The 24,144-nt window shown below is 45.7% G+C and overlaps 1 protein-coding gene across 1 annotated transcript; it reads left to right on the forward strand.

Annotated features, from left to right (window-relative positions):
- The first annotated feature begins 446 nt into the window (after positions 1 to 446).
- On the forward strand, positions 447 to 22,800 carry LDHB (lactate dehydrogenase B). Its single transcript, XM_070754365.1, has 8 exons — positions 447 to 800; positions 10,841 to 10,972; positions 13,543 to 13,660; positions 14,981 to 15,154; positions 16,594 to 16,767; positions 18,730 to 18,847; positions 20,755 to 20,878; positions 22,433 to 22,800. Exons 2-8 carry the CDS (start codon positions 10,847 to 10,849, stop codon positions 22,598 to 22,600), a joined length of 1,002 nt encoding a protein of 333 aa, XP_070610466.1. The 5' UTR covers positions 447 to 800; positions 10,841 to 10,846; the 3' UTR covers positions 22,601 to 22,800.
- Positions 22,801 to 24,144: the final 1,344 nt, after the last annotated feature.

The following is a 24,144-nucleotide window of genomic DNA, read 5'->3' on the forward strand; positions in this document are numbered from 1 at the left end:
GCACTTAACCAAGGCTTTCTCTGTAAGGGTCTTCTGCTTGGGCAGAGGGTTGGACTAGATGACCCACAAGGTCCCATCCAAACTCTGTTAATCTGTTAAATTTCATAAAGCTTGGCCTCCCCTTTAGAGCAGGGGTAGGCCAAACTGGCTCTTCTATGACACGTGGACTTCAACTCCCAGAATTCCTGAACTAGCACGATCACCTCAGGAATTCTGGGAGCTGAAGTCCACCTGTCATAGACGAGCCAACTTGGCCTACTCCTACTCTAGAGTCGTAAATCGAGGACCACTTGTACCCATATTCCACACCGGGCTAATCCTAAAGGATTTGCGCCCTTTGGGGCAGGCGGACCCCCCTCCCCTAAAGCAGGAGCGTCAAGGGATCGATGGCCGCTTCGGCCCCGGCCTGTCGGCAGAGCTTAGCAGCCGGCGAGGGAGGGAAAAGCGGGCGGGCAAAGGATGCTCGGGCCCGCGCAGCCGAGAGGAAGAGGAGGAGAAAGCGCTCTCACCCTTGCGCGGCGTCCTTGAAGGGGATTGCGCGAGGCGAAGGGGCGGGCGAGGCTCGGCTTCCCAATCACGAAAGCCGTAACCCGAGGAGAGCACCGCCGGCGGGAGCCGGATCCGCCCCGCCATCCCCAACCCCTCCCGTTTCTTTCTTCCCCTGTCCTTGCCGGCCTGACCCGGCGCGTTGCCTTCCTCCTTTTCTCCTCCGTCTCCTGCAGGCTGCTCCGCCGCGCTCTGCCCGCCATCCAGTCCATCCGCCGGTCCCGAGTAACCAAGCAAGCCAGCCAGCCTAAGAGGTGAGTCCTGGAGAGCCCGGTCGCATCTCTTTCCCCCCCCCCCACCACCCCGAGCCTCTTTTTCTAGCAGATCTGGGGGTTTCCCGTCCCCCCTTTAAAATATTAATATATACATATAAAATTGTGTGTGTGTGTGTGTGTATTTGCAGTATATGTATATTTGCAATACATTATTGTAAGTACATATATATTTGCAGTAGTGGCAAACACATACATACACTACTGCAAATATATTTGGAATATAGATTCCATATATGTGTGTGTGTATTTGCAGTAGTGTATGTATGTGTTTTTATATATTATATATATTTGCAACAGCGGCAAACATACTATGAATACACTATTGCAAGTACATATATATTTGGGATACATATACTGTATATTTGCAATAGCGGCAAGCATACATATATACTGTACATACACTATTGCAAATATGTATGTATTTTTCCCACGCTGTGCAATGTGGGCTGGAAAACGATCCGGGAAGATGCTCGTGGATCAAGTTGGTGCATCTGTTTTTCTCTTTCTGCCCCCACCCTTTCAATCATCCAGCCCCAGGCCTGGGATTGTCTTCTTTCTATCTATCTATCTATCTATCTATCTATCTATCTATCTATCTATCTATCTATCTATCTATCTATCATCTATCTATCTCTATCCATCCATCCATCCATCTTCCTACCTACAAATAACAAAAAGGGGAACGCTAAATAAAAAGGATGCGATCAAGAGGGAAGGGAGGAAGGATGGATGTTCTCCCCATCCCTCTGCGGTTTTTTTCCTCCTCTTAAATGCATTTATAACCTTCTTCCATTTCCCCAAAGGCCGAACCCGAAGGGTTACAGGGAGGTCGTTTTCAGTTTTCTTTCCCTTCTTATAAGCCCCCCACCCAGGCCGAGAACTGTTGCCCGGATCTCTTTTCTCCTGAATGGGGAGGGTTAAAACAAAGCCCCCCCCCCCAGATCATGTTGGATAAGATGCCGAGAAGGAGGGGACTTGTTGCATCATAATCCCAGGGTTGAATAGAGAGGCTTTGGGGAATCGGCTGTCAATCAAGCAGCAGAGAGTGGTGGGTGAGAGAGGAGGGAGAGTGATGTGCCTAGGAACACGCGGTCTGCGGAGAGGATTTTTTTTTTAATTTCCAGGGGGGGGGAGCTGTAAAAAAAATTTGCATGCTCACTTTTTCCGGCCCCGCCCTCACTGGCGGTGGAATTGCCAGGAGGGTTTGAGATGAGTAAAAATGGAGAACTGCCCCCCCCCCCCCCGCCCGGAATAGAAGAATGACTTTTTTGTTTTCCTGATGTTTTTTTTTTTTTTTTGCAAGCTGCAGTCTCCTTTAGGTGCCGAGAAGGTCATGTGACACACACACACACAACCACAAAACTACGCACTTTATATTTGCTTGAACTCTTGCCAGAGTCTTCCGGTTCACACCCAAGCGGATAGTCACATCCTGCCCGAGCCGACCTTGCAGAATTCTGCTTTTATTTTAAAAAAATTTAAAAAGCAAAATTAGGCTTTTTCCAAAAGGCTGCAAGATAATGGGGCAGAGTCTCTTGGCGTTTGTTGTGTCTCCATCCCTCCAAAGAGTCTATTGTAACATGTTTAAGCAGGGTTCCCTTGCGTGTTAAGTCCTCTTAATTATGAATGTAATTGAGCCTGGCAGAATTGTACAGAGTACATACAAGGTGGAACCTTCGTGAGCGCGGACTCAGTTTTTATGACCTTGGTTTTGCTACATCGTGAAGGGACTTTTGTGGTTGTAAAGCAGCCACACAGTCCTTAAGCAATACCTGGAGTTGTTAAGCAAACCCATTGTTTGCATTGGGTTGTTTTTTCCCCCCTGGAAACCAGAAATATTGGTTTCTGGGGGGTGGAATTACGTTGTACATTTCAGTTGCATATCTGCTGTGCTATCATAAGTGTGGACTAGTTGCCTGAAATGCAGTCACATGCCAATTGAAATTGGGGCATGTGTAGGTTTAGCGGGGGCTGTTGTAATTTTGAAGGTCGCTAGCAGCCCGTCGTAAGCTGAGAATTACCTGTAGTTTCTGGTTTCTACATGTTGGGGCCTAAAGCAGTGGTGGGATTTCTCCCTCCCCCCCCCCAAAAAAAAAATTATTAGCAATTCTGTGGGCATGGCTTGATCGGCATATGACAGGCAACACTCGGACTCCTGCACACACCCCCAAGAGCAAAAATGGGGCAGGGGGAACCCGCATGCATATACAGTGTTCCCTCAATTTTCGTGGGGGATGCTTTCCAAGACCGCCTGCGAAAGTCGAATTTCCGCGAAGTAGAGATGCGGACATAAATACACTATTTTTGGCTATGAACAGTATCACAAGCCTTCCCTTAACACTTTAAACCCCTAAATTACAATTTCCCATTCCCTTAACAACCATTTAGATTATTACTCACCATGTTTATTTATTAAAGTTTATTAAAAAATATTTATTAAAGGCAGACAAAAATTTGGCAATGACATATGATGTCATCGGGTGGGAAAAACCGTGGTAAAGGGGGAAAAACATGAAGTATTTTTTAATATTTTTGAAAAACTGTGGTATAGACTTTCCGCGAAGTTCGAACCCGCGAAAATCGAGGGAACACTGTACATGCACCTTGTTTTGGGCCTAGGGAAGCAAAAATGGGCCTAGGAAGCCTCACTGAAGCCTCCTTAGAAGTGAAAACGGGCCTAGAAGGCCTCCCTGAAGCCTCCTGGGAAGCGAAAACAGGCCTAGGAAGGGTTAAGTCCTCGAATTGCAACCCCGCCATGAACGCAAAGGCCTCAACTTATGACCAGCCAGGAAGGCTGATGCTGAAGCCTGATTGGCTAAGCACAAGAGGCCTTTCGAGCGGGAAGTTAAAGCATTGTGATTGGTGGGCTGTCTGAGAGCCGCACTATAAAAGGAGCTTTCAGAAGTCTGTTCGCTGTTCTATTTAAGCTGAGCTGGAGCGGTGCTGAAAATGCCAGAATAAAAGTTCCCTGTTTTTTTAAAAAAAGTCAAGCCTCTACTAAGTTCTGTCAGTGCAAAGACTCACCGATCTTAATGATGGGCAATGGCTTGATGGGCATGTGACAGACAGCACTCGACCTCTTGCACCATCCAGAAGCAAAATGATGGGGAGACAAGTGCGTGCACACATGCACCCTGTTTTGGGCCTAGGAGGCCTCGCTGAAGCCTCCTGCGAAGTGAAAACAGGCCCAGAAGGCCTCCCTGTAGCCTGCTGAGGAGCAATAACGGGCCTAGGAGGCCTCCCTGAACCCTGCTGGGAAGTGAAAATGGCCTAGGAAGCCTCTTTGAAGCCTCTTAGGACACGAAAACAAGGTTAGGAGGCCTCACTGAAGCTCCTTGGGAAGCAAAAATAGGCCTAGGAAGCTTCTCTCAAGCCTCCTGGGAAGTGAAAACGGGCCTAAGAGGCCTCCCTGAAGCCTCCTGGGAAGTGAAAACGGGCCTAAGAGGCCTCCCTGAAGCCTCCTGGGAAGTGAAAACGGGCCTAAGAGGCCTCCATGAAGCCTCCTGGGAAGTGAAAATGGGCTGCGGGCCCACACGTCTCCCGCGCCCTATTTTGGGCCTAGGAGGCCTCCTTGCACTTAACCTAGGAAGGAGCGTGTGGGGACTCCTGGAATGGGAGGGACTGAATCCCACAGCTGTAAGCAAGGAATGTAAAAATATTGTCTCCCTCTTTTGTTTCAGTTTAGCTTCATTAAAAACACAAGGGGCCTGATTGGGAGTAGGGTGGCTCAGTACAGGTGGTCCTTTGATTTACAACCGTTTGTCTCGTGACTGTTTGAAGTTCCAACAGCACTGACATAGACTGGTTTTCACCCACCCCTTGTGGTATCTCTGGTCATCTTGGTAACCAACTCAGATTTATGACGGTTGTGATATCCTGGGATCTTGTGATCTCCTTTTGTGAACTTCTGATGAGTAAAGTCAGCAGGGGAGCCAAATTTACTTAACTACCGTGTTACCGCCTAAATCACTGCTGTGATTCAGTTAACTGTGGCCTGAAATAGGGCAAAAGTCACTTAGCTGCTGTCTTCCTGAGCACCGTTAAGCCTTTGGGCTTAGTTGTGGTCCCAAGATCACCTGAAGCAGTGATACAGTGTTCCCTCGCCACTTCGCGGTTCACCTTTCGTGGACTCGGTGCATTGCGGGTTTTTATATATTATATTTTATACATGTGCGGTCAGGGCCTTGTGTCGCCGGAGCCAGCGGCGGGGGAATGGCTGGGCGTGGGGGGGGGGGACGCCTTGGTGGCCAGGATTCTAGGGCTGCTCGCGGGTCAGGAGGCTGTGGCGGAGCCGAGAGGGAAGCGGGAGGCTCATTGTCCTCTGCCTCGGCGGCCTTTCTGCGGCTGTGTACTCGTTGGTGTTGACGCAGTCCTTGATGTAGGCCTTCTCCAAGGCTTTGCATGGTCTTCACCACAGCAAACAGCTTGGCCATGTTGTCGTACTTTTCTCGCTCTCAAGTGTTTTTGTAGAGCTTGACTTCCTCGTAGAGTTCCAGCTTGTTCCCAGGGGCTCCCATCCCGGCGTTGGCGGGGATCCCTTGGAACATCCTCCCTGCTTGGCCGATTGGTCCCTACTTTGCGGATTTTCATTTATTGTGGGTGTTCCTGGAACGTAACACCCGCAATAAATGAGGGATCACTGTACCTTAATTGGGATAGTTGGAAAATAACAAAAATGTACTTCCTTTGTGAAGAATTCTGGAAGGTTCCAGGAAGGTGAGTTTGAGTGTTCCTGCAAATTCAGATTTATTAGTAGCATTTGTTCACGTGAACTCACAAACTAGAGTCAAATGTGCATGGCTCACCCTTTGGCAATGGGTCTTTTCCTCATTTAACACTCAGAATCCTTCCGGTTGGCCATGAAAAAGAGCATTGATCTTAAGTGTGTAACCATAGTTCCAAAGCCACATGGGTTGGATCCTAGCCACCAAAAATTAAATTCTATTGTATTATTCATCCATCCATTGTTATACTTTGCCCCAATTGATGGCGTGCCTCAGAAGTGGGAACAATTGGGAGTGTGACCTTTTTCAAGCACTGTTTTTAAAACTGTCAGAAGACAATAGAGGTCTAACAATGAAAATCCAATTAATCTGATTTATTGCTAACCGTGCTTATGCACATTGATTGATTGCACTTCTATGCCACCCCTCTCCGAGGACTCGGGGCAGCCCGCAACATACAACAAAACAATATAAAACATCTTAATCCCCAAACCATAAAAAACAGCCATTTCATTCAGTCCACTTTCTCTCAACATATTCATTAGCCAGGAGGCAAGGATCTAATAGCCCCAGGCCTGGCAGCATAGGTGAGTCTTAAGACTCTTGCGGAAGGCGAGGAGGGTGGGGGCAGTATGAATCTCTGTGGGGAGCTGATTCCAGAGGGCCGGGGCCCTTACAGAGAAGGCTCTTCCCCTAGGGCCCACCAAATGACATTGTCTAGTTCAGAGGTAGGCAATTAATTTTGCCATAGGGCCGCATGAGAAATTGGGATGGCTTTAGAGGGCTGGACTAATATTATTAACTCAGTTCTCTCCAATATTGTATATTATTGGGTAGAACTGAGTTAATTATATTATAATTATAAATTATAATTATATATTATATTATAGTATAGTATAGTATTATATTATATATATATTATTATATGTTATATATTATATCTTGAACACCCAGTTCTTATCAAGAAAAGTTGGACCAACCTCCGCGGGCCGGTCACAAACAGTGGGCGGGCCGCATCCGGCCCTCGGGCCGCATCTTGCCCAAGTCTGGTCTAGTTGATGGGACCTGGAGAAGGTCGACTGTGGGACCAAACCGGTCCATGGGATTCATGCGGCAGCAGGCAGTCCCATAGGTAATCTGGACTGATGCCATGTAGGGCTAATGGCCTGTGCTTGGTATGAGATAAGAGTTAACAACATTTGGGGGGTTGGACTTGGTCCTCTTGTGACTACATAGGGATTCTAGGCTAATCTCTCTCTTAACTCTGCCGCCCAAGGTTTTCCCACTGCTTCTGAACATAAACGTGGCATCTTCAAGAGAGGTGCATATTCAACCGACATTGAAGTCCACACCTCTTGAAGTTGCCAAAGTGTAAAAAAAAAAAAATCCTTGCACATTCCAACTTCATCCCCTGTAGCACTCCCAGGTCGCCATCGGACCCATTGGGAGCCAAGAAACCCCCAATCATTGCTTTCTACTAATGGTGATTAAACTCAGGATTGCTTGGCAACTATGGGGCCTTGACTTCTCTCCCCCCCCCCTTCCTTTTCCCATTCCTGTTTTGTCTGTTGTTGTAGATTGTAAGCCTTTCGAGGCAGGGACCATGTCAGTTGTCTGTTGCGTCTCTGCTGTGGTTGCTGTGAAACAGTAGAAGTTCACTATGGACGACTTCACACTCTTAGTTGTTTGTTACGACACGGGGTCCTCGGATGACGAAGATAGCGGCAACCGGTGGCCTCCATCTTGGAGTGCTGAGAAAAAGGTAAGTGGGAGACTCGGCCCACCGCCCTCCTTTGCCCCAGTATCGACAAGGGCAGAACGTTTTTGATCGACGAAACCATTCAATGTAGGGCAGTGATGGCGAACCTTTTTTTCCCCTTGGGTGACAAAAGTACATGCGCACACACTATCGCACCTGCGCGAGTGCCCACATCCATAATTTAATGCTTGGGGAGGGTGAAAATTGCCTCCCCTGCTCCCCTGGAGGCCCCCTGGAGGCTAGAAACCACCCTTTTCCCAACTTCTGGTGAGCCCGGAAGGCCTGTTTTTCACCTTCTCCAGATCCCAAAGGCTTCCCTGAAGCCTGGGGAGGGGTGCCAAATTTGGGAGGGTCTATGGTGCCTCTGCCAGTGAAAACAGAGCTTGGAAGGCTGTGTGCTGTAGGAATCAGAGACAAGGAGACATGGTTTCTTGAGCAAAACAGTTCTGAGCTAGGAAAACTATCTATCTATCTTGTTGTGAGCCGCCCCGAGTCTTCGGAGAGGGGCGGCATACAAATCTAAATAATAAATAATAAATAAAACCTTCTCTCTGGGTGCGAATCCTTGGCTGTTCAGAGACCTGTCTTGCTCGGGACTTGCGTTTATTTTTATATCAATTTCTTGTGTATACAAGTATAAAATATTAACTTTTACTAATTTAGTTACAATTAATATATAGTTAATACCTAACATATAGTATACAGAGAGATCGTGTCAAGGTGTGATTGCTAACTAAACAGAAGAGTGCCTAGTTAATTTTTACCCTAGACAAATAGAAGAGTTTTAATTAAAACAAAAGCTGAGTAAATAATCATTTCCTCAAACAGGAAAGAGGGTTGAGTAAATAAGTAGGATGTTTCGTCAATATTAACCAGACAGGCATTCCACATTCTTTGGCAGTTATTCATTATCAACCTACCGCACGTGGCCCTCCCGAGCTCCATTTTCGCTGGCAGAGAGTTGCAAGAGGCCATCCCAGCTGAAAATGGAGCTTGGGAGCCCATTTTTGCTAGCAGAGCATTCAGGCCACCACAGGCACCCTCTGCGCATGCACAGAATGACTACACGGCTTAGGACCAGACTATTTATGGAACCTTCTCTTGCTGCATACCTCCCAGAGATCAATAAAATCACACAGGGTTGGCCTTCTCCAGGTCCCATTGACTAAGCAGTGCAGGTTGGCGGGACCGTATGGGCGGGCCTTTTCTGTGGCTGCCCTAGCCCTATGCAACCAACTCCCACCCCCAATGTCCATATTGCTCCCATCCTACTGTCCTTCCAAAAGACTGCAAAGACCTGGCTTTTCTTGAAGGCCTGGGGACCAGGAATATTTACATTTGTCATGGCCAAATTGTGTTTGAGTGGCATGCATGTGTATGGATTGGACTGCTTGCCCTGTGGGTTTTATAATTGGGGTTTTTATTGTCTTTAATATTTAATATTTGACTTCTTTTATTATTGTAATGTATTTTTATATTGTTGTAAGCTGAGCTGAGTCCCATTAGGATTGGGCAACATAGAAGTTGAATAAATAAACAAACAAATGAATAGAATGCTTCGCGCATGCGCAGAGGGTAAAAGAACCCAAATGGTGGTATGCGGGTAGGCGGAGCCTCGCACTCCCTTCACGACCGGCTCTCTGATGACGGACAGAGAGCATCTTACCCCTGGCAGAGACCACCCACCCATAATTGTTGTAGTTAGCTCTGGCCCAGCTCCTGCCCCAAGGACTGTGGATGTGGGGGAGACATCCACATGCTGCAGGCCTGTTTGGCCCCCGGTGGAATCTGCTGATGAAGGCTCCTCTGATCAAGAAGACATGAGTGACAGGGAGGAGGAGAGTGGGGCAGACAGCTCAGAAGGAGATCAATTATCTAGCTCCTCCTTGGATTCAGAACAAGAGTTAATGATACAGCCACGCATGCGGAGAGCGATGCATAGGCAACAACAACTGAGAGATTATTATCAAAGAAAATGAGGCCACCTGTGGTTGGGTGTGGCTGTGGTCATTAGTGAGGCTGCTATAAATAGCAGCCTGTGGGTTTGGCCATTGTGGAGGATTATCTGATCGTGGTGTTTTGTGACTACTTTACTGACTTGGACCTTTTGTGTGCTGATTTTTCCCCACTTTGAAACTAAACCAGAGCAAAGTGTGTTTCACTTTGTGAAAAAAGAAGGACTGTGAATTGCCTCACAGCTGCAAGCTAAGTATCACAGAACTGATAAGGGACGTGTACAAATTACCAGTTTGTTTGGAGACGAGTGCTCTTTGCTATCCCAAAAGAGGGCTTGGTTTAAGTGAATTTTCATTATAAAGAACATTGTTTTGAACGTGTGTGTGTCTGAAATTGTATCTCTGCATTTTTGGGAGGATTCTACCAGAGAGCCCGACAGAACACACAATATGGCTGCTTTGTTGGAAACCCACTAAGAGCTTCTGCTCTTTTCCTCGCTTTGATTCCAGCAAGTTCTTGACTTGGCTGAAAAATGTGTTCAACGGGCTGTGATCTCACATTGCCAAGGAAGTGAACAAAGGCCTACTTTATTCTGCCTTGTTTTCTTTGGAGAAGACAAACGTCTCCGTTCATCTTTCAAGTCGAGCTACATACAGTAAGCAAATCCTTGCTGTGTCGCTTGTGAGGCTCTTAGTAGCACTCAGTAGTGTCGAGGAATGAATGGAGTTGGGTCTGGCCGTTACTATGGACATTCGATTACTGCAACGCTCTCTACATGGGGCTACCTTTGAAAAGTTCGGAAACTTCAGATCGTGCAGAATGCAGCCGCGAGAGCCGTCGTAGGGCTTCCAAGATTCGCCCACGTTTCTTCAACACTCCGTGGCTTGCATTGGCTGCCAATCAGTTTCCGGTCACAATTCAAAGTGTTGGTCATGACCTTTAAAGCCCTACAAGTCCACAAGTCTTCAAAGTCGCCACATTTGAAGGCCTAAGATTAAAAAGGATAGAATCCATGCTGGCGGTTATATATTGAGGATTCCATTTTGGTGGGGCATTGAATTATTGAGGTTGCTCCACCAGGGTGTCCAGCAAACCTGGAAAACAGGGAAATCAGGGAATTATCAGGGAAATTGGCAGTTTGGGAATTATCAGGGAATTCATGAAAAAAACGGAATAAATCAGGGGGGGGGGAAACAAACTATTAAAATGTTTAAAAGTCATGGAAAAATAAGGGAATTACCAGGGAAATCGGCAGTTTGGGAATTATCAGGGAATTCATGAAAATAACAATAAATCAGGGGGTGGGGAACAAACTGTATTAAAATGTTTAAAAATCATGGGAAAATCATGTTTTTTTTAAAAAAAAAACCAGATTGCACTGCCTGGCAGCGTCAAGCAGAAATTAGCATAACTCTGGCAACAACTTGCTTCCCAAGCTACCGATATTTCTCCACGGCTTAACCATTTGGTACGACGTCATCTACGACCGCGCCTTAACTAGATCACAAGTTACAGAATTTCAAAATGCTTTCTCCCCCCGGACACCCTGTTGACACGTCTGTCTGTTCTTTATTTTCCAGAAAGCCATGGCTTCCCTCAAGGACAAACTGATCACCCCAATTACCCAGCCCAGCACTCAACCGAACAACAAGGTCACCGTGGTAGGAGTCGGTCAGGTGGGGATGGCCTGTGCTGTCAGTATCCTGGAAAAGGTGTGTATGTCCATTTCAGAGGCTTATGTGCTGGGTGTTCTGACCCAGCCTTTGCAAGTAATGATAAGCCGCCTACTCACTGTTCTGTGCACAGCCCTCAGAGCAAAACCCCTGACTCAAAAATCCTTTATTTTATGAATAAATCAAACTCTTTATTGATGTAAGCACTCATAACAAAAAGCAGACTTTAAACAGCCAGGGAAAAGGAGTTATTTTTCTTTGGAGCTAAACATAATGTCTGGGAAAGGCACCGAAGTCTGCCTAATTAGCATTCCTTAGATCAGTCTTTCCCAACATTGGCAACTTGAAGATATTTGGACTTCAACTCCCAGAATTCCCCAGCCAGCAAATGCTTGGGAAGGTTGGGAAACACTACCTTAGATAACAAAGTCCATTTATCATTTAAGCATATGGATTTTGTTCACCGGAGTCCTGGCAACAAGCATCCAGCAGAGAATGCCTTTTATTGAGGCAGAAATTGTGGTTTTAAAGCCTTGTTCAATCACACCCCCAGTCTCATGTCTCATCCATTGAATGTTCAAACTCCATACCCAATTTCCCAAAATCCTTTGCCTTTATACTACCTGGAAGTGACATCAGATCCCAGAGGCTCAGTCTGTACATTAATACCTTTTATTTTGCAACTCCTCTCGCCTTCTCAGCAGTCTCCTATAGCGAGGGTCTATCCACTGACTTTCCACTCTAATGTCTTCCTCATCCTCTGACTGGGGCCACTCCCCCATTGTCATATCAGCCCCTGTAGTGGTTCCTCAGGCTCACTCGGGTCACTTTCTCGCTCTCTGCTTCATCTGGCAGCTCCCCTGGCCCAGGGTATCCAGAGGGGCCTGGCTCATCCTCCTCAGAATCTGACATGACCTGAAGTGGACAAGGCACATTCACAACACTCACAAGTAAAACAAACTTCAAAACAGAGCAACAACAGTCTTTTATTCACATGGATAAACAAAAACCACACAGTCCCAACAAACCTGGTTCTGGCCAAGGAATCCGAATTGCTTTCTGTACACTAGAAAACAAACCAAATCGATCACTCCCAAACCCCTACTATTTATTTTCCAGCCAGGGAGCGGTTTGCGAGTGTCCACGTCTACTTATTCTCCGAGAGCCAGCTTATTGATTTCTGTTGCTCTCCTCTCGGAAAGTATGAATGCAAGAACAAAATACATTGTGGTAAAATACCAGAAAATGTGCAACAAACGGTGCAGAGTGAAATGATAAAGCTGCATTATGTTGAATCAGACTGTAACGTGGGCGGGCGGGCGGCACGCGCGGGGGACACCCCAGCTCCGCTCCCCAGCTGGGGAGCGGAGCTGGGGTTTCCCCAAGCGCGCTGCGCGTTGCTGGGGCCGCTCCCCAGCTGGGGAGCGGAGCCGGGGTTTCCCCAAGCGCGTTCACGTTGCTGGGGCCGCTCCCCAGCTGGGGAGCGGAGCCGGGGTTTCCCCAAGCGCGCACGCGTTGCTGGGGCCGCTCCCCAGCTGGGAAGCGGCCCCAGCAACGCGCGCGCGCTTGGGGAAACCCCGGCTCCGCTCCCCAGCTGGGGAGCGGCCCCAGCAACGCGCGCGCGCGCTTGGGGACACCCCGGCTCCGCTCCCCAGCTGGGAAGCGGCCCCAGCAACAGCGTGGGCGGGCGGGCGGCACGCGCGCGGGGAAACCCCAGGCGCGAGCAACGGGGTGGGCGGGCGAAGGGCGGTGGAAGTAAAAACACCATCTGCGCATGCGCAGATGGTGTTTTTACTTCCGCACCGCTACTTCGCGAAAAATCGATCATCGCGTGGGGTCCTGGAACGGAACCCTCGCGATGATCGAGGGACCACTGTACTGTGTTCAGTTCTGGAGACCTCACCTACAAAAAGATATGGACAAAATTGAACAGGTCCAAAGACGGGCTACAAGAATGGTGGAAGGTCTTAAGCATAAAACGTATCAGGAAAGACTCAATGAACTCAATCTGTATAGTCTGGAGGACAGAAGGAAAAGGGGGGACATGATCGAAACATTTAAATATGTTAAAGGGTTAAATAAGGTTCAAGAGGGAAGTGTTTTTAATAGGAAAGAGAACACGAGAACAAGGGGACACAATCTGAAGTTAGTTGGGGGAAAGATCAAAAGCAACGTGAGGAAATATTATTTCACTGAAAGAGTAGTAGATCCTTGGAACAAACTTCCAGCAGACGTGGTTGGTAAATCCACAGTAACTGAATTTAAACATGCCTGGGATAAACATATATCCATTGTAAGATAAAATACAGGAAATAGTATAAGGGCAGACTAGATGGACCATGAGGTCTTTTTCTGCCGTCAGTCTTCTATGTTTCTATGGGGAAATCCTGGATTTCCTCAGATGTGCCAACATGACATCTGCAATAAATTGGAACTTTGAGGAACTTCTAGCCCCAGAGTTTTATTTCGTTGGAGGTATTTACTGGAACGCTGACAACCTACTTACGATAGATTGATTGCTTCCAAGATGGGTTGGTTTTATTAATATACAAAGTGTGCCAGTCCTCATGCTTATTGACGCTTGCCACCTTGTTTCTTCCTGATGCCAGGGTCTCTGCGATGAACTTGCTCTCGTGGATGTCCTGGAAGACAAACTGAAAGGAGAAATGCTAGATTTACAACACGGAAGCTTATTTCTGAAAACACCCAAGATCGTAGCAAACAAGGGTAAGGTTTGCATTGTCTCTCTCAACATCCCTTGCCCCGTTGACCATCCCCAAACAAATACAGTGATACCTCATCTTACAAACGCCTCATCATACAAACCTTTCGAGATACAAACCCGGGGTTTGCGATTTTTTTACCTCTTCTTACAAACTATTTTTACCTTACAAACCCACCGCCGCCTCTGGGATGCCCCATCTCTGGACTTCCGTTGCCAGCGAAGCGCCCGTTTTTGCGTTGCTGGGATTCCCCTGAGGCTCCCCTCCATGAAAAACCCCATCTCTGGACTTCCGTGTTTTTGTGATGCTGCAGGGGAATCCCAGCAGCGCAAAAACGAGCGCTTCGCTGTCAAAAGGGGTGAATTTTGGGCTTGCACGCATTAATCGCTTTTCCATTGATTCCTATGGGAAACATTGTTTCATCTTACAAACTTTTCATCTTAAGAACCTCATCCCGGAGGTGGGGTTTCCCATGGAGGGGAGCCTAAGGGGAATCCCAGCAGCACAAAAACGGGCGCTTCGGCTGTCAAAAGGGGTGAATTTTGGGCTTGCACGCATTAATCGCTTTTCCATTGATTCCTATGGGAAACATTCTTTCATCTTACAAACTTTTCATCTTAAGAACCTGATCCCGGAACCAATTAAGTTTGTAAGACGAGGTATCACTGTATTTGGTGAATAATTGGAAGATCGCCAAGAAGTCAAGATCAATCCTATCCTGGTTACTGAGTTTCTTGGTGGTCATTGATGACCAGAATTTCAGGTAAATGAGCAATGAAATTTTGCTGAAGAAGAGAAAAAAGTTCTCGACCACTTCCATTCCCCACTTACCAATCAGAGCAGAAGAAGCTGCTTGGATGAGGAGCGAAACCTCTTCAAAGAAAAAACAAGAAAGCCTTTGGGACAACCATGATCTGGATCAGCGGTCATCAACTGATGGGGTGGGAATAAAAACGGAATTCCAGATGAAAAAAAATTGCAAATTAAAGGAACCAGGAGTCACTCAAGTGACCCCTGAGGACAAAGATAAACCTCCAAGTGGCCTCAACGACCCTCTAAAAGGATGCAAATGACCAGCTGTCTGCAAGGAGTATAAATCCTCCCATTCCCCACCATCCACTCAGAGCTGAAGAAGCTTCTTGGATGAGAAGCGAAACATCTTCAAAAGAAAAAAAAAGTCCAGTTGCCTCCCAAAACAGCAATTTTGAGACGAGAAGGTTCTTGGCCCCTGGGTTTTTCTGCTGTTTGCAAACGTTTTTGAAAAAACAACAACCCAAATGTAATCCATGCAAATAACTTCCACCTCTCCTTCTTTTCTCTTCAGATTATTCTGTGACCGCTAATTCAAAGGTGGTGGTTGTAACCGCCGGGGTCCGCCAGCAGGAAGGAGAAAGCCGTCTCGACTTAGTTCAGAGGAACGTCAATGTCTTCAAATTCATTATCCCACAAGTGGTGAAATACAGTCCAAATTGCATCATTCTGGTGGTGTCCAACCCAGGTAAAATCAGGGCTTGGGGACAAAATCAAAATTAGGTGGAAGGGAACTAGAATAGTGATAGCGCAAACATGGAAAAATGAACAGACTCCCAACAGAAAATCTAATAATAGATAAAATATATACGTGTGTAGAAATGGATGAAATCACAAACTCACTTAAGGGAAATAGAATTAATGAATCAAAACGTATATGGTATAAATGGCATGAATGGATTCAAAAGAAACTGCAAAAATAATACAATACAAAGTAGCAGTACAAATCGTAAAAAATAACAGATACCTCCCAAATGTTGTATTTTCTTTTATTTAGAAAATGTATTACATTAATGAAGTAAATAAATAAATGTATATTATCAAATGTAAGAAGTAAAAGAATCAAAGATAACTACAAAAGGTAATGAAGATGGATTAAGATCTGTAAAACTGACTAAATTATGTGATATGTATTTATGAAAACAATAAAGAAAACTTTAAAAAAAAAACATGCCCAAATAGGATGCCATAGAGCCAAGACCAATTCCCACCTGTGATTTCCGCTACAGGATTGGGTGAACCATTCCAAACCGACTGAATACCACCTCTGACAGTGTGTCCAGCAAACCTGGTCAACAGAGAAATCAGCGGTTGGGGAAATATTGGAATTATCAGGGAATTTGTGAAAAAACGGAATAAATCGGGAAAAAGAAAACTGCATTAAAATGTTTAAAAGTCAGGGAAAAGTCATGTAAAAAAACCCCAGAAGACAGAGTCAAGCAAAAATGAGCATAACTGTGGCAACAACATGTTTCCTCGGCTACTGATATTTCTCCATGGCTTAGCCGTTTGGTATGATGTCATCTACGACCGCGCCTTAACTAGATCGTAAGTTATAGGGAAATGTCAAGAAAATATCAGGGAATTTCAGAATGTCTGGCTATCCAGCATAAGATTGAAGCAAACATGTATTATTTTTAATACTTTAGTGTAGTTTGGATATGAACAGCGTGGTGGCCTAGTAGTGAAGACATTTATCTCTTACTAGGAACAGCATTGGGCTGCAGCCAGTACAGTCAGGTGCCCAGTCCCGGTTGGAAAAATGGAGTGGTGCACTCAGCTCCAGATAACAGTGCGCGGGCACATGCATTAGCACGAGATTTGGCTTCTGCGCATGCGCAGGAAGCCAAATCTCACGTGAGGATGCTCATGCGCGTGAGATTTCACAATTTTTTGGCTTTTTTTAAATTCCACACATGGGTGGAAGCAAAGAAATTGCCAAAAATTGGTGTAATCTCCCACATGCAAGTGTTGTCGCGCAAGATTCGGCTTTTGTGCATGTACAGGAACCTGAATCGCGCCCGTGTGCAACAGACGTGCCCGCGTACGCCACCCAATGCTGCCATCTTAAACAGATGCTTGGCGGGATCCATCCTTCAGTCTGTCTGTCTGTCTTCCCTTCTCCAGTGGACATCCTGACCTATGTCACATGGAAACTTAGCGGCCTGCCGAAGCATCGCATCATCGGCAGCGGTTGTAACCTCGATTCTGCTCGGTTCCGCTTTTTGATGGCAGAAAAACTGGACATCCATCCCTCCAGCTGTCACGGTTGGGTCTTGGGAGAACATGGCGATTCCAGTGGTAAGTAGACCTTACTTTTCCTGGAAGTCTTGCAGTGCAGGCAGTTTGACACTTTCCCACACTACATCTCCCACAATCCCTTGCTCTAGGGATCATTTCAGATAAGACGCTCGTGGGAGTTGAAACGCAAAATTCTAGAAGGCATCGAAGTTGACCTACCATTGGTTTCCTTTACGCAGCAAAAAGCAATTCCTAATGTGATCAGAAAAACTTCTTCCTGAACTTTCATTCTGAAATAATAATAATAATAATAATAATAATAATAATAATAAATAATAATTTATTGGATTTGTATGCCGCCCCTCTCCGCAGACTCAGGGCGGCTAATAACAATAATAAACACAACATGTACAATACAATAATAAAAAACAACTAAAAACCCCTATTATAAAACCAAACATACACACAAACATACCATGCATAACTTGTAATGGCCTAGGGGGAAGGAATATCTTAACTCCCCCATGCCTGGCGGTATAAATGATGATGATGATGATGATGATGATGATGATGATGATAATAATAATAATAACAACAACAACAACAACCATGGAGGTCTTCTAGTCCAACCCCCTGCTTAGGCAGGAAACCCTACACCACTTCAGACGAATGGTTATCCAACATCTTAAAAACTTCCAGTGTTGGAGCATTCACAACTTCTGGAGGCCAGCTGTTCCACTGATCAATTGTTCTAACTGTCAGGAAAATTCTCCTTAGTTCTAGGTTGCTTCTCTCCTTATTTAGTTTCCACCCATTGCTTCTTATTCTATCCTCAGGATCTTTAGAGAATAGCTTGACTCCCACTTCTTTGTGGCAACCCCTGAAATATTGGGACACTGCTATCATGTCTCCACTGGTCCTTCTTTTCATTAAACTAGCCATGCCCAGTTCCTGCAACCGTTCTTCATTTTAAGCCTCCGGTCCCGTAATCATCTTTGTTGCTCTTCTCTGCACTCTTTCTAGAGTCCCAACATCCTTTTTACATCGAGTCGACCAAAACTGGAGGCAGTATTCCAAGTGTGGCCTTACCAAGACATTATATCTTATGTTACTAAATATGGAATAAATGTTTGGAACACAAAAGCAAATTTAAATAATCAGTTATGCATTTAGGATATAAGGTGAAAGGTAGATAGATTTAGACAAGATGTTAAATGACAGAAAAAAATTGTAATGGGTTGGAGTTTAAGAAATATATGAGTATAGATAAGTTAACTAATAATAATAATAATAATAATAATAATAATAATAATAATTTATTAGATTTGTATCCCGCCCCTCTAAGTGATATAGATACACAGGGAATATCGACAGGCAATGCTGCTAAGTGAATATCACTATTAACTGTTTAGGTTTTGTTATCTTGTGTCTTGAATGTAGGTTTTGTATATATATTTGTATTTATATGCTTTTAAAACTGTTCAAAAACTTTATTTTTTTAAAAAAAATCAAAAAACAATTCTTAATGTGATCAGAATCATTTCTTCCTGAACTTTCATTCTGATATCTCATGCCACTAAATCAGGAAAGTAAAAAATGAGTTAAGAGTCATACTTTCCGCCACCCCCAAAAAACCCATAAACAGCAGTCACGTGACCACAGCATGCTGCAAATAGCCACAGAGGCAGTCCAGTTGCCAAGCACCCAAAATGGGAATCACATGACAGGTGGGAAGAAGGTGTTGTAATTTTGAAAGTGTGTTATTTAAGGCTGGAGGGGATCTTCTGTGGTTTGAACAGTCAAATAAACAATTGGACATAAATTAAGGAATGCCTGTGTTTTTTCAAATTTGGCATTTTTAAGATCAGTGGATTTCAACTCTCCATGCTAGCTGGGGAATTCTGGGAGCTAAAATCCACACATTGCTGTGTTTGGAAACCAAAAATGATAATTTCACCGAAACATAATGGCATTGTTTGAATGTATATTACATCGCAGTACATTTTCTTTTAACTCTTTCAGTACCGATCTGGAGTGGGGTCAACGTAGCAGGTGTTTCTCTGCAGGAACTGAACCCACAAATGGGGACTGACCAAGATCCAGAAGAATGGAAGAAAGTCCACAAGCAGGTGGTTGAGAGGTATGGCGCGGTGGAGTTATGGAAGCAACAGACAAAACAAAACAAAATATTGATTCTCTTGGACAGAAAGTATTTATACCTCTGGATAAGACCATCTGCAGATAAAGCTCAAAATTTTTAACCAATATACCTCGGAAAATGTGCTACCTGCGCATAAGCCAGTCCTTAAAAAAAATTATGTTTTCATTTTCACAACTAGTGTCAAGATTCCCAGGTAACCTCCGAACTAAATCAGAATCGTGAGTCAAAGTATTCCTCAAAGTTCCAATTTATTTCCAGAGCCATCCTGACACCACTCTGTTGAAAGTTCGCATCTCTTGTCCCTGTTCTGCCGGGCTCTCTGTAGGAGCCTCCCGAAAATTCAAGGGTACAAATTTCAGACACACACATGTTTGAAAATTCAAAACAATGTTCTTTATCACAAAAGTCAAAATAAACTAAGCACTCTTTTTGTATTACAAATAGCACTCGTCCCAAAACAATCAAGTAGACTGTACAATTTCCCTTAAGCAGTCATTAAGTACTTAGCTAGCAGCTGTGAAGAAACCTTACACCCCTTCTTCCAACGAAGTGAGACACACACACACACACACACACATTGCTCTGCTTTGGTTTCAAAGGCGTGAAAAATCAACAAAGTCCAGAAAACAGCAACACACGATTCCTGAAGAACTGTGATCAGATACTCTTTGCTAACGGCCAAACCCACACGCTGCTATTTATAGCAGAAGCCCTAATTACTGGAGCCCCACCCAACCACAGGTGGCCTCATTTTCTCTTGTAATAATCCTTCAGTTGTTGTCTCCTATGCATCACTCTACGCATGCGTGAATGTGTCATTAATTCTTGTTCAGAATCCAAGGATGATACAGATGATTGATCTCCTCCCGGGCTGTCTGCCAAACTCCCCTCTTCCCTGTCACTCATGCTTCCTTGGTCAGAGGAGGCTTCGTCGGCAGATTCTATCGGGAGCAAAACAGGCCTGCGGCATGTGGATGTCTCCCCCACATCCACATGCAAATTCCTTGGGGCAAGAGCTGGGCCAGAGCTAACCACAACAGTCCCCCACCCACAAACCTGTCACATTGCCCACTCAGATTGTGCCAGTGTGGCCAGCCCTTCCTCTGATTCCGGCTCCAGTGGGTGGACATAATTGTCCTTGAACCACTGGAAAGAATGCTTTGTGGCTGCCTCTTTTCTGTCCTGTAGACCAGTGGTCCCCAACGTTTTTTCCACCAGGGACCAGTTTCAGCAAGACAATTTTTCTACGGCCCAGTGGGGGCGGAAAGGGGCGTGGTTGGGGGCGGGATTAAGCATGGGGGTGCTGGTCCTCCCCGCCCCTCTTTCCCGCCATCGTCCTGTGGCCGGCAGAACCTGCCTCCCAAGCCCTCTTGCCCAGCGGGAGCTAAGCGCTGGAGAGAGGGGGTCAGGCTGGCCCTCCTGCCTCCCCCCAGCCAAAAACGCAAAAGCGCCCCGTGGCAGAAGCCAAGAGAGGCTTGAGCCTCTCAGTCCTTCCCGCCCCTCTGTCCCATCCATCGTCCTGTGGCCAGCAGAACCTGCCTCCCAAGGCCTCTTGCCCGGCGGGAGGCGAAGCGCTGGAGGGAGGGGGTGGCGGCATGAGGGCCGGCAGCTGCTGACTCCACGGACCAGTGCAACATGCCCCGCGGCCCGGTACTGGTTGGGGACCCCTGCTGTAGACCAGCAGATGTTGGGGGGAAAGGGGAAGGATATAGCAGATGGTTAGTTTCTCCTTTCGTGGATTCCTTCCTTGAATTTTCCTTCCTTGAAAACGACGTCGGCCATTTGTCTCCTTTGACAAGGGCGATTTCAGATACTTCTCCAGACTTTAGAACTTTTTGTTTCTTCTTGACCAAGCTGACCTCTGCTTCCTCTTGTGTTTCCAATAGTGCTTATGAAGTGATCAGACTGAAAGGCTACACCAACTGGGCCATTGGCTTTAGTGTGGCTGATCTTCTAGAAACCATATTGAAGAACCTTTCTCGAGTCCACCCAGTGTCTACCATGGTTAAGGTAAGGGGCGGTGTGAGATGGCGGTAGTTTCCGTTCTTGATATACTTCTATCTTCCCTTTGTTTTAGGTCAGGGGGGGGTCTCCAAACTTGGGGACTTTAAGACTTGGGGACTTCAATTCCCAGAATTCTCCAGCCAGCAGTGCTGGCTGGGGAATGCTGGGAATTGAAGTCAAACAAGGTCGCCATCTTTGGAGATCCCTGTTTCAGGTGAATATAGAGATAAATATAGAAATTTAATGAGTATAGAGAGAAATGGGTTAGGATTGAGGAAAGGGGAGTCAGCCTGTAAGGTCTACTTTAATTGTAAGGTTATAGTGACAAACTCTTGCCAGCATGAATGTTTCCTTGGATCTCACTTTATTTTCATGAAAAATAAGGGGCAACTTGAATGTATGACTGTAACTTGTTGCTTGTATCCTTAAGATTTATATTAAGATTGATTGTTTCCTTGTTGCTTATTTGGTCCCTATGACAATCATTTAATTGTTGTGTCTCATGATTCTTGACAAATGTATATTTTCTTTTAAGTACACTTGAGAGCATATGCACCAAAGACAAATTCCTTGTGTGTCCAATCACACTTGGCCAATAAATTATTCTAGAATAGAATTTTTATTGGCCAAGTGTGATTGGACACACAAGGAATTTGTCTTGATGCATATGTTCTCAGCGTACATAAAATAAAATATACATTTGTCAAGAATCATGTGGTACAACACTTAATGATTGTCATAGGGGTCAAATAAGCAATGAAGAAGCAATATTAATAAAAATCTTAGGATATAAGCAACAAGTTACAGTCATACAGTCAACATGGGAGGAAATGGGTGATAGGAATGATGAGAAAAACTAGTAGAATAGAAGTGCAGATTTAGTAGAATGTCTGACAGTGTTGAGGGAATTATTTGTTTAGTAGAGTGATGGCGTTTGGGAAAAAACTGTTCTTGTGTCTAGTTGTCTTGGTGTGCAGTGCTCTGTAGCGACGTTTTGAGGGTAGGAGTTGAAACAATTTGTGTCCAGGATGTGAGGGGTCAGTAAATATTTTCCCCGCCCTCTTTTTGACTCGTGCAGTATACAGGTCCTCAATGGAAGGCAGGTTGGCAGCAATTGTTTTTTCTGCAGTTCTGATTATCCTCCGAAGTCTGTGTCGGTCCTGTTGGGTTGCAGCACCAAACCAGACAGTTATAGAGGTGCAGATGACAGACTCAATGATTCCTCTGTAGAACTGTATTAGCAGCTCCTTGGGCAGTTTGAGCTTCCTGAGCTGGCGCAGAAAGAACATTCTTTGTTGTGCTTTTTTGATGATGTTTTTGATGTTAGGTGACCATTTTAGGTCGTGAGATATGATAGAACCTAGAAATTTGAAGGTCTCTACTGTTCTATTCTATTCTATTCTAAAAACAATTACATCAGTGTAGGAAGAACAGCAGAGAGCCCGGGAGTGGAGTTAAAGAGGGAATCAGCCTAAAATCCCTACGTAGTCAACAGTGATGGCACTTTCCGGTGAAGCTGGAGGCCAGGGGATTTTCTAATTCTCTCATTTTTGGCGGCAGGGTATGTACGGCATTGAAAACGAAGTGTTCCTGAGCCTTCCTTGCGTGCTGGGATCCGTGGGCTTGACCAGCGTGATCAACCAGAAGCTGAAGGATAACGAGGTGACGCAACTCCAGAACAGCGCCTCTACGTTGTGGAACGTCCAGAAGGACCTCAAGGACCTGTAGGCGCTTAGAGATGCTTTCGTTCTCCGTAAACAAGAAGACAAGCAGTGTTAAGCCAACACTTCTGTGTTAACTCCATAGCCGAGCTTCCAGTAAACATCTTGAAAAGGGTACCAGCTTCCTTCCACCATCGCTAAGATCCACCGTGTTGTAAATGCAGGTGTTCCGAACAAATAAAACCAGCTCTTTCGTGTGTGCTCCCATTCTGGTTTCATGTTCATTTTTTTCCCCCTTCTGTGTCCATTTTGTGCTTAGGTCAGACAGTCCCACCCTACGCATAAAAGCTGATTCAGTGACCTTTGGCCAATCACAAGGAGATTGGGAGTTCTAGTCTCACCGTAAGGTGACTAGGTAACCTAGACTAGGAGGGAAGCAAGAAGCAGGGAGAGAGAAAGAAAGGGAAGGAAGGAAGGAAGAGACAAGGAATTAAAAGGCAGGCAGGGGAAGGAAGGAAGGAAGAGACAAGGAATTATAAGGCAGGCAGGGGAAGGAAGGAAGGAAGAGACAAGGAATTAAAAGGCAGGCAGGGGAAGGAAGGAAGGGATAAGGAATTAAAAGGCAGGGAGGGGAAGGAAGGGACAAGGAATTAAAAGGCAGGGAGGGGAAGGAAGGAAGAGACAAGGAATTAAAAGGCAGGGAGAGGAAGGAAGGAAGGGACAAGGAATTAAAAGGCAGGGAGGGGAAGGAAGGGACAAGGAATTAAAAGGCAGGGAGGGGAAGGAAGGGACAAGGAATTAAAAGGCAGGGAGGGGAAGGAAGAGACAAGGAATTAAAAGGCAGGGAGAGGAAGGAAGGAAGAGACAAGGAATTAAAAGGCAGGGAGGGGAAGGAAGGAAGGGACAAGGAATTAAGGCAGGGAGGGGAAGGAAGGAAGGGACAAGGAATTAAAAGGCAGGGAGGGGAAGGAAGGGACAAGGAATTAAAAGGCAGGGAGGGGAAGGAAGGAAGGGACAAGGAATTAAAAGGCAGGGAGGGGAAGGAAGGGACAAGGAATTAAAAGGCAGGGAGGGGAAGGAAGGAAGAGACAAGGAATTAAAAGGCAGGGAGAGGAAGGAAGGGAGAGACAAGGAATTAAAAGGCAGGCAGGGGAAGGAAGGAAGGGACAAGGAATTAAAAGGCAGGGAGGGGAAGGAAGGAAGAAACGAGGAATTAAAAGGCAGGGAGAGGAAGGAAGGGAGAGACAAGGAATTAAAAGGCAGGGAGGGGAAGGAAGGGACAAGGAATTAAAAGGCAGGGAGGGGAAGGAAGGAAGGGACAAGGAATTAAAAGGCAGGGAGGGGAAGGAAGGAAGAGACAAGGAATTAAAAGGCAGGGAGAGGAAGGAAGGAAGAGACAAGGAATTAAAAGGCAGGGAGGGGAAGGAAGGAAGGGACAAGGAATTAAAAGGCAGGGAGAGGAAGGAAGGAAGGGACAAGGAATTAAAAGGCAGGGAGAGGAAGGAAGGAAGGGACAAGGAATTAAAAGGCAGGGAGGGGAAGGAAGGAAGAGACAAGGAATTAAAAGGCAGGGAGAGGAAGGAAGGAAGGGACAAGGAATTAAAAGGCAGG

The sequence above is a fragment of the Erythrolamprus reginae genome, chromosome 6, assembly GCF_031021105.1.
Source record: "Erythrolamprus reginae isolate rEryReg1 chromosome 6, rEryReg1.hap1, whole genome shotgun sequence".
Taxonomy (NCBI): Eukaryota; Metazoa; Chordata; class Lepidosauria; order Squamata; family Dipsadidae; genus Erythrolamprus; species Erythrolamprus reginae.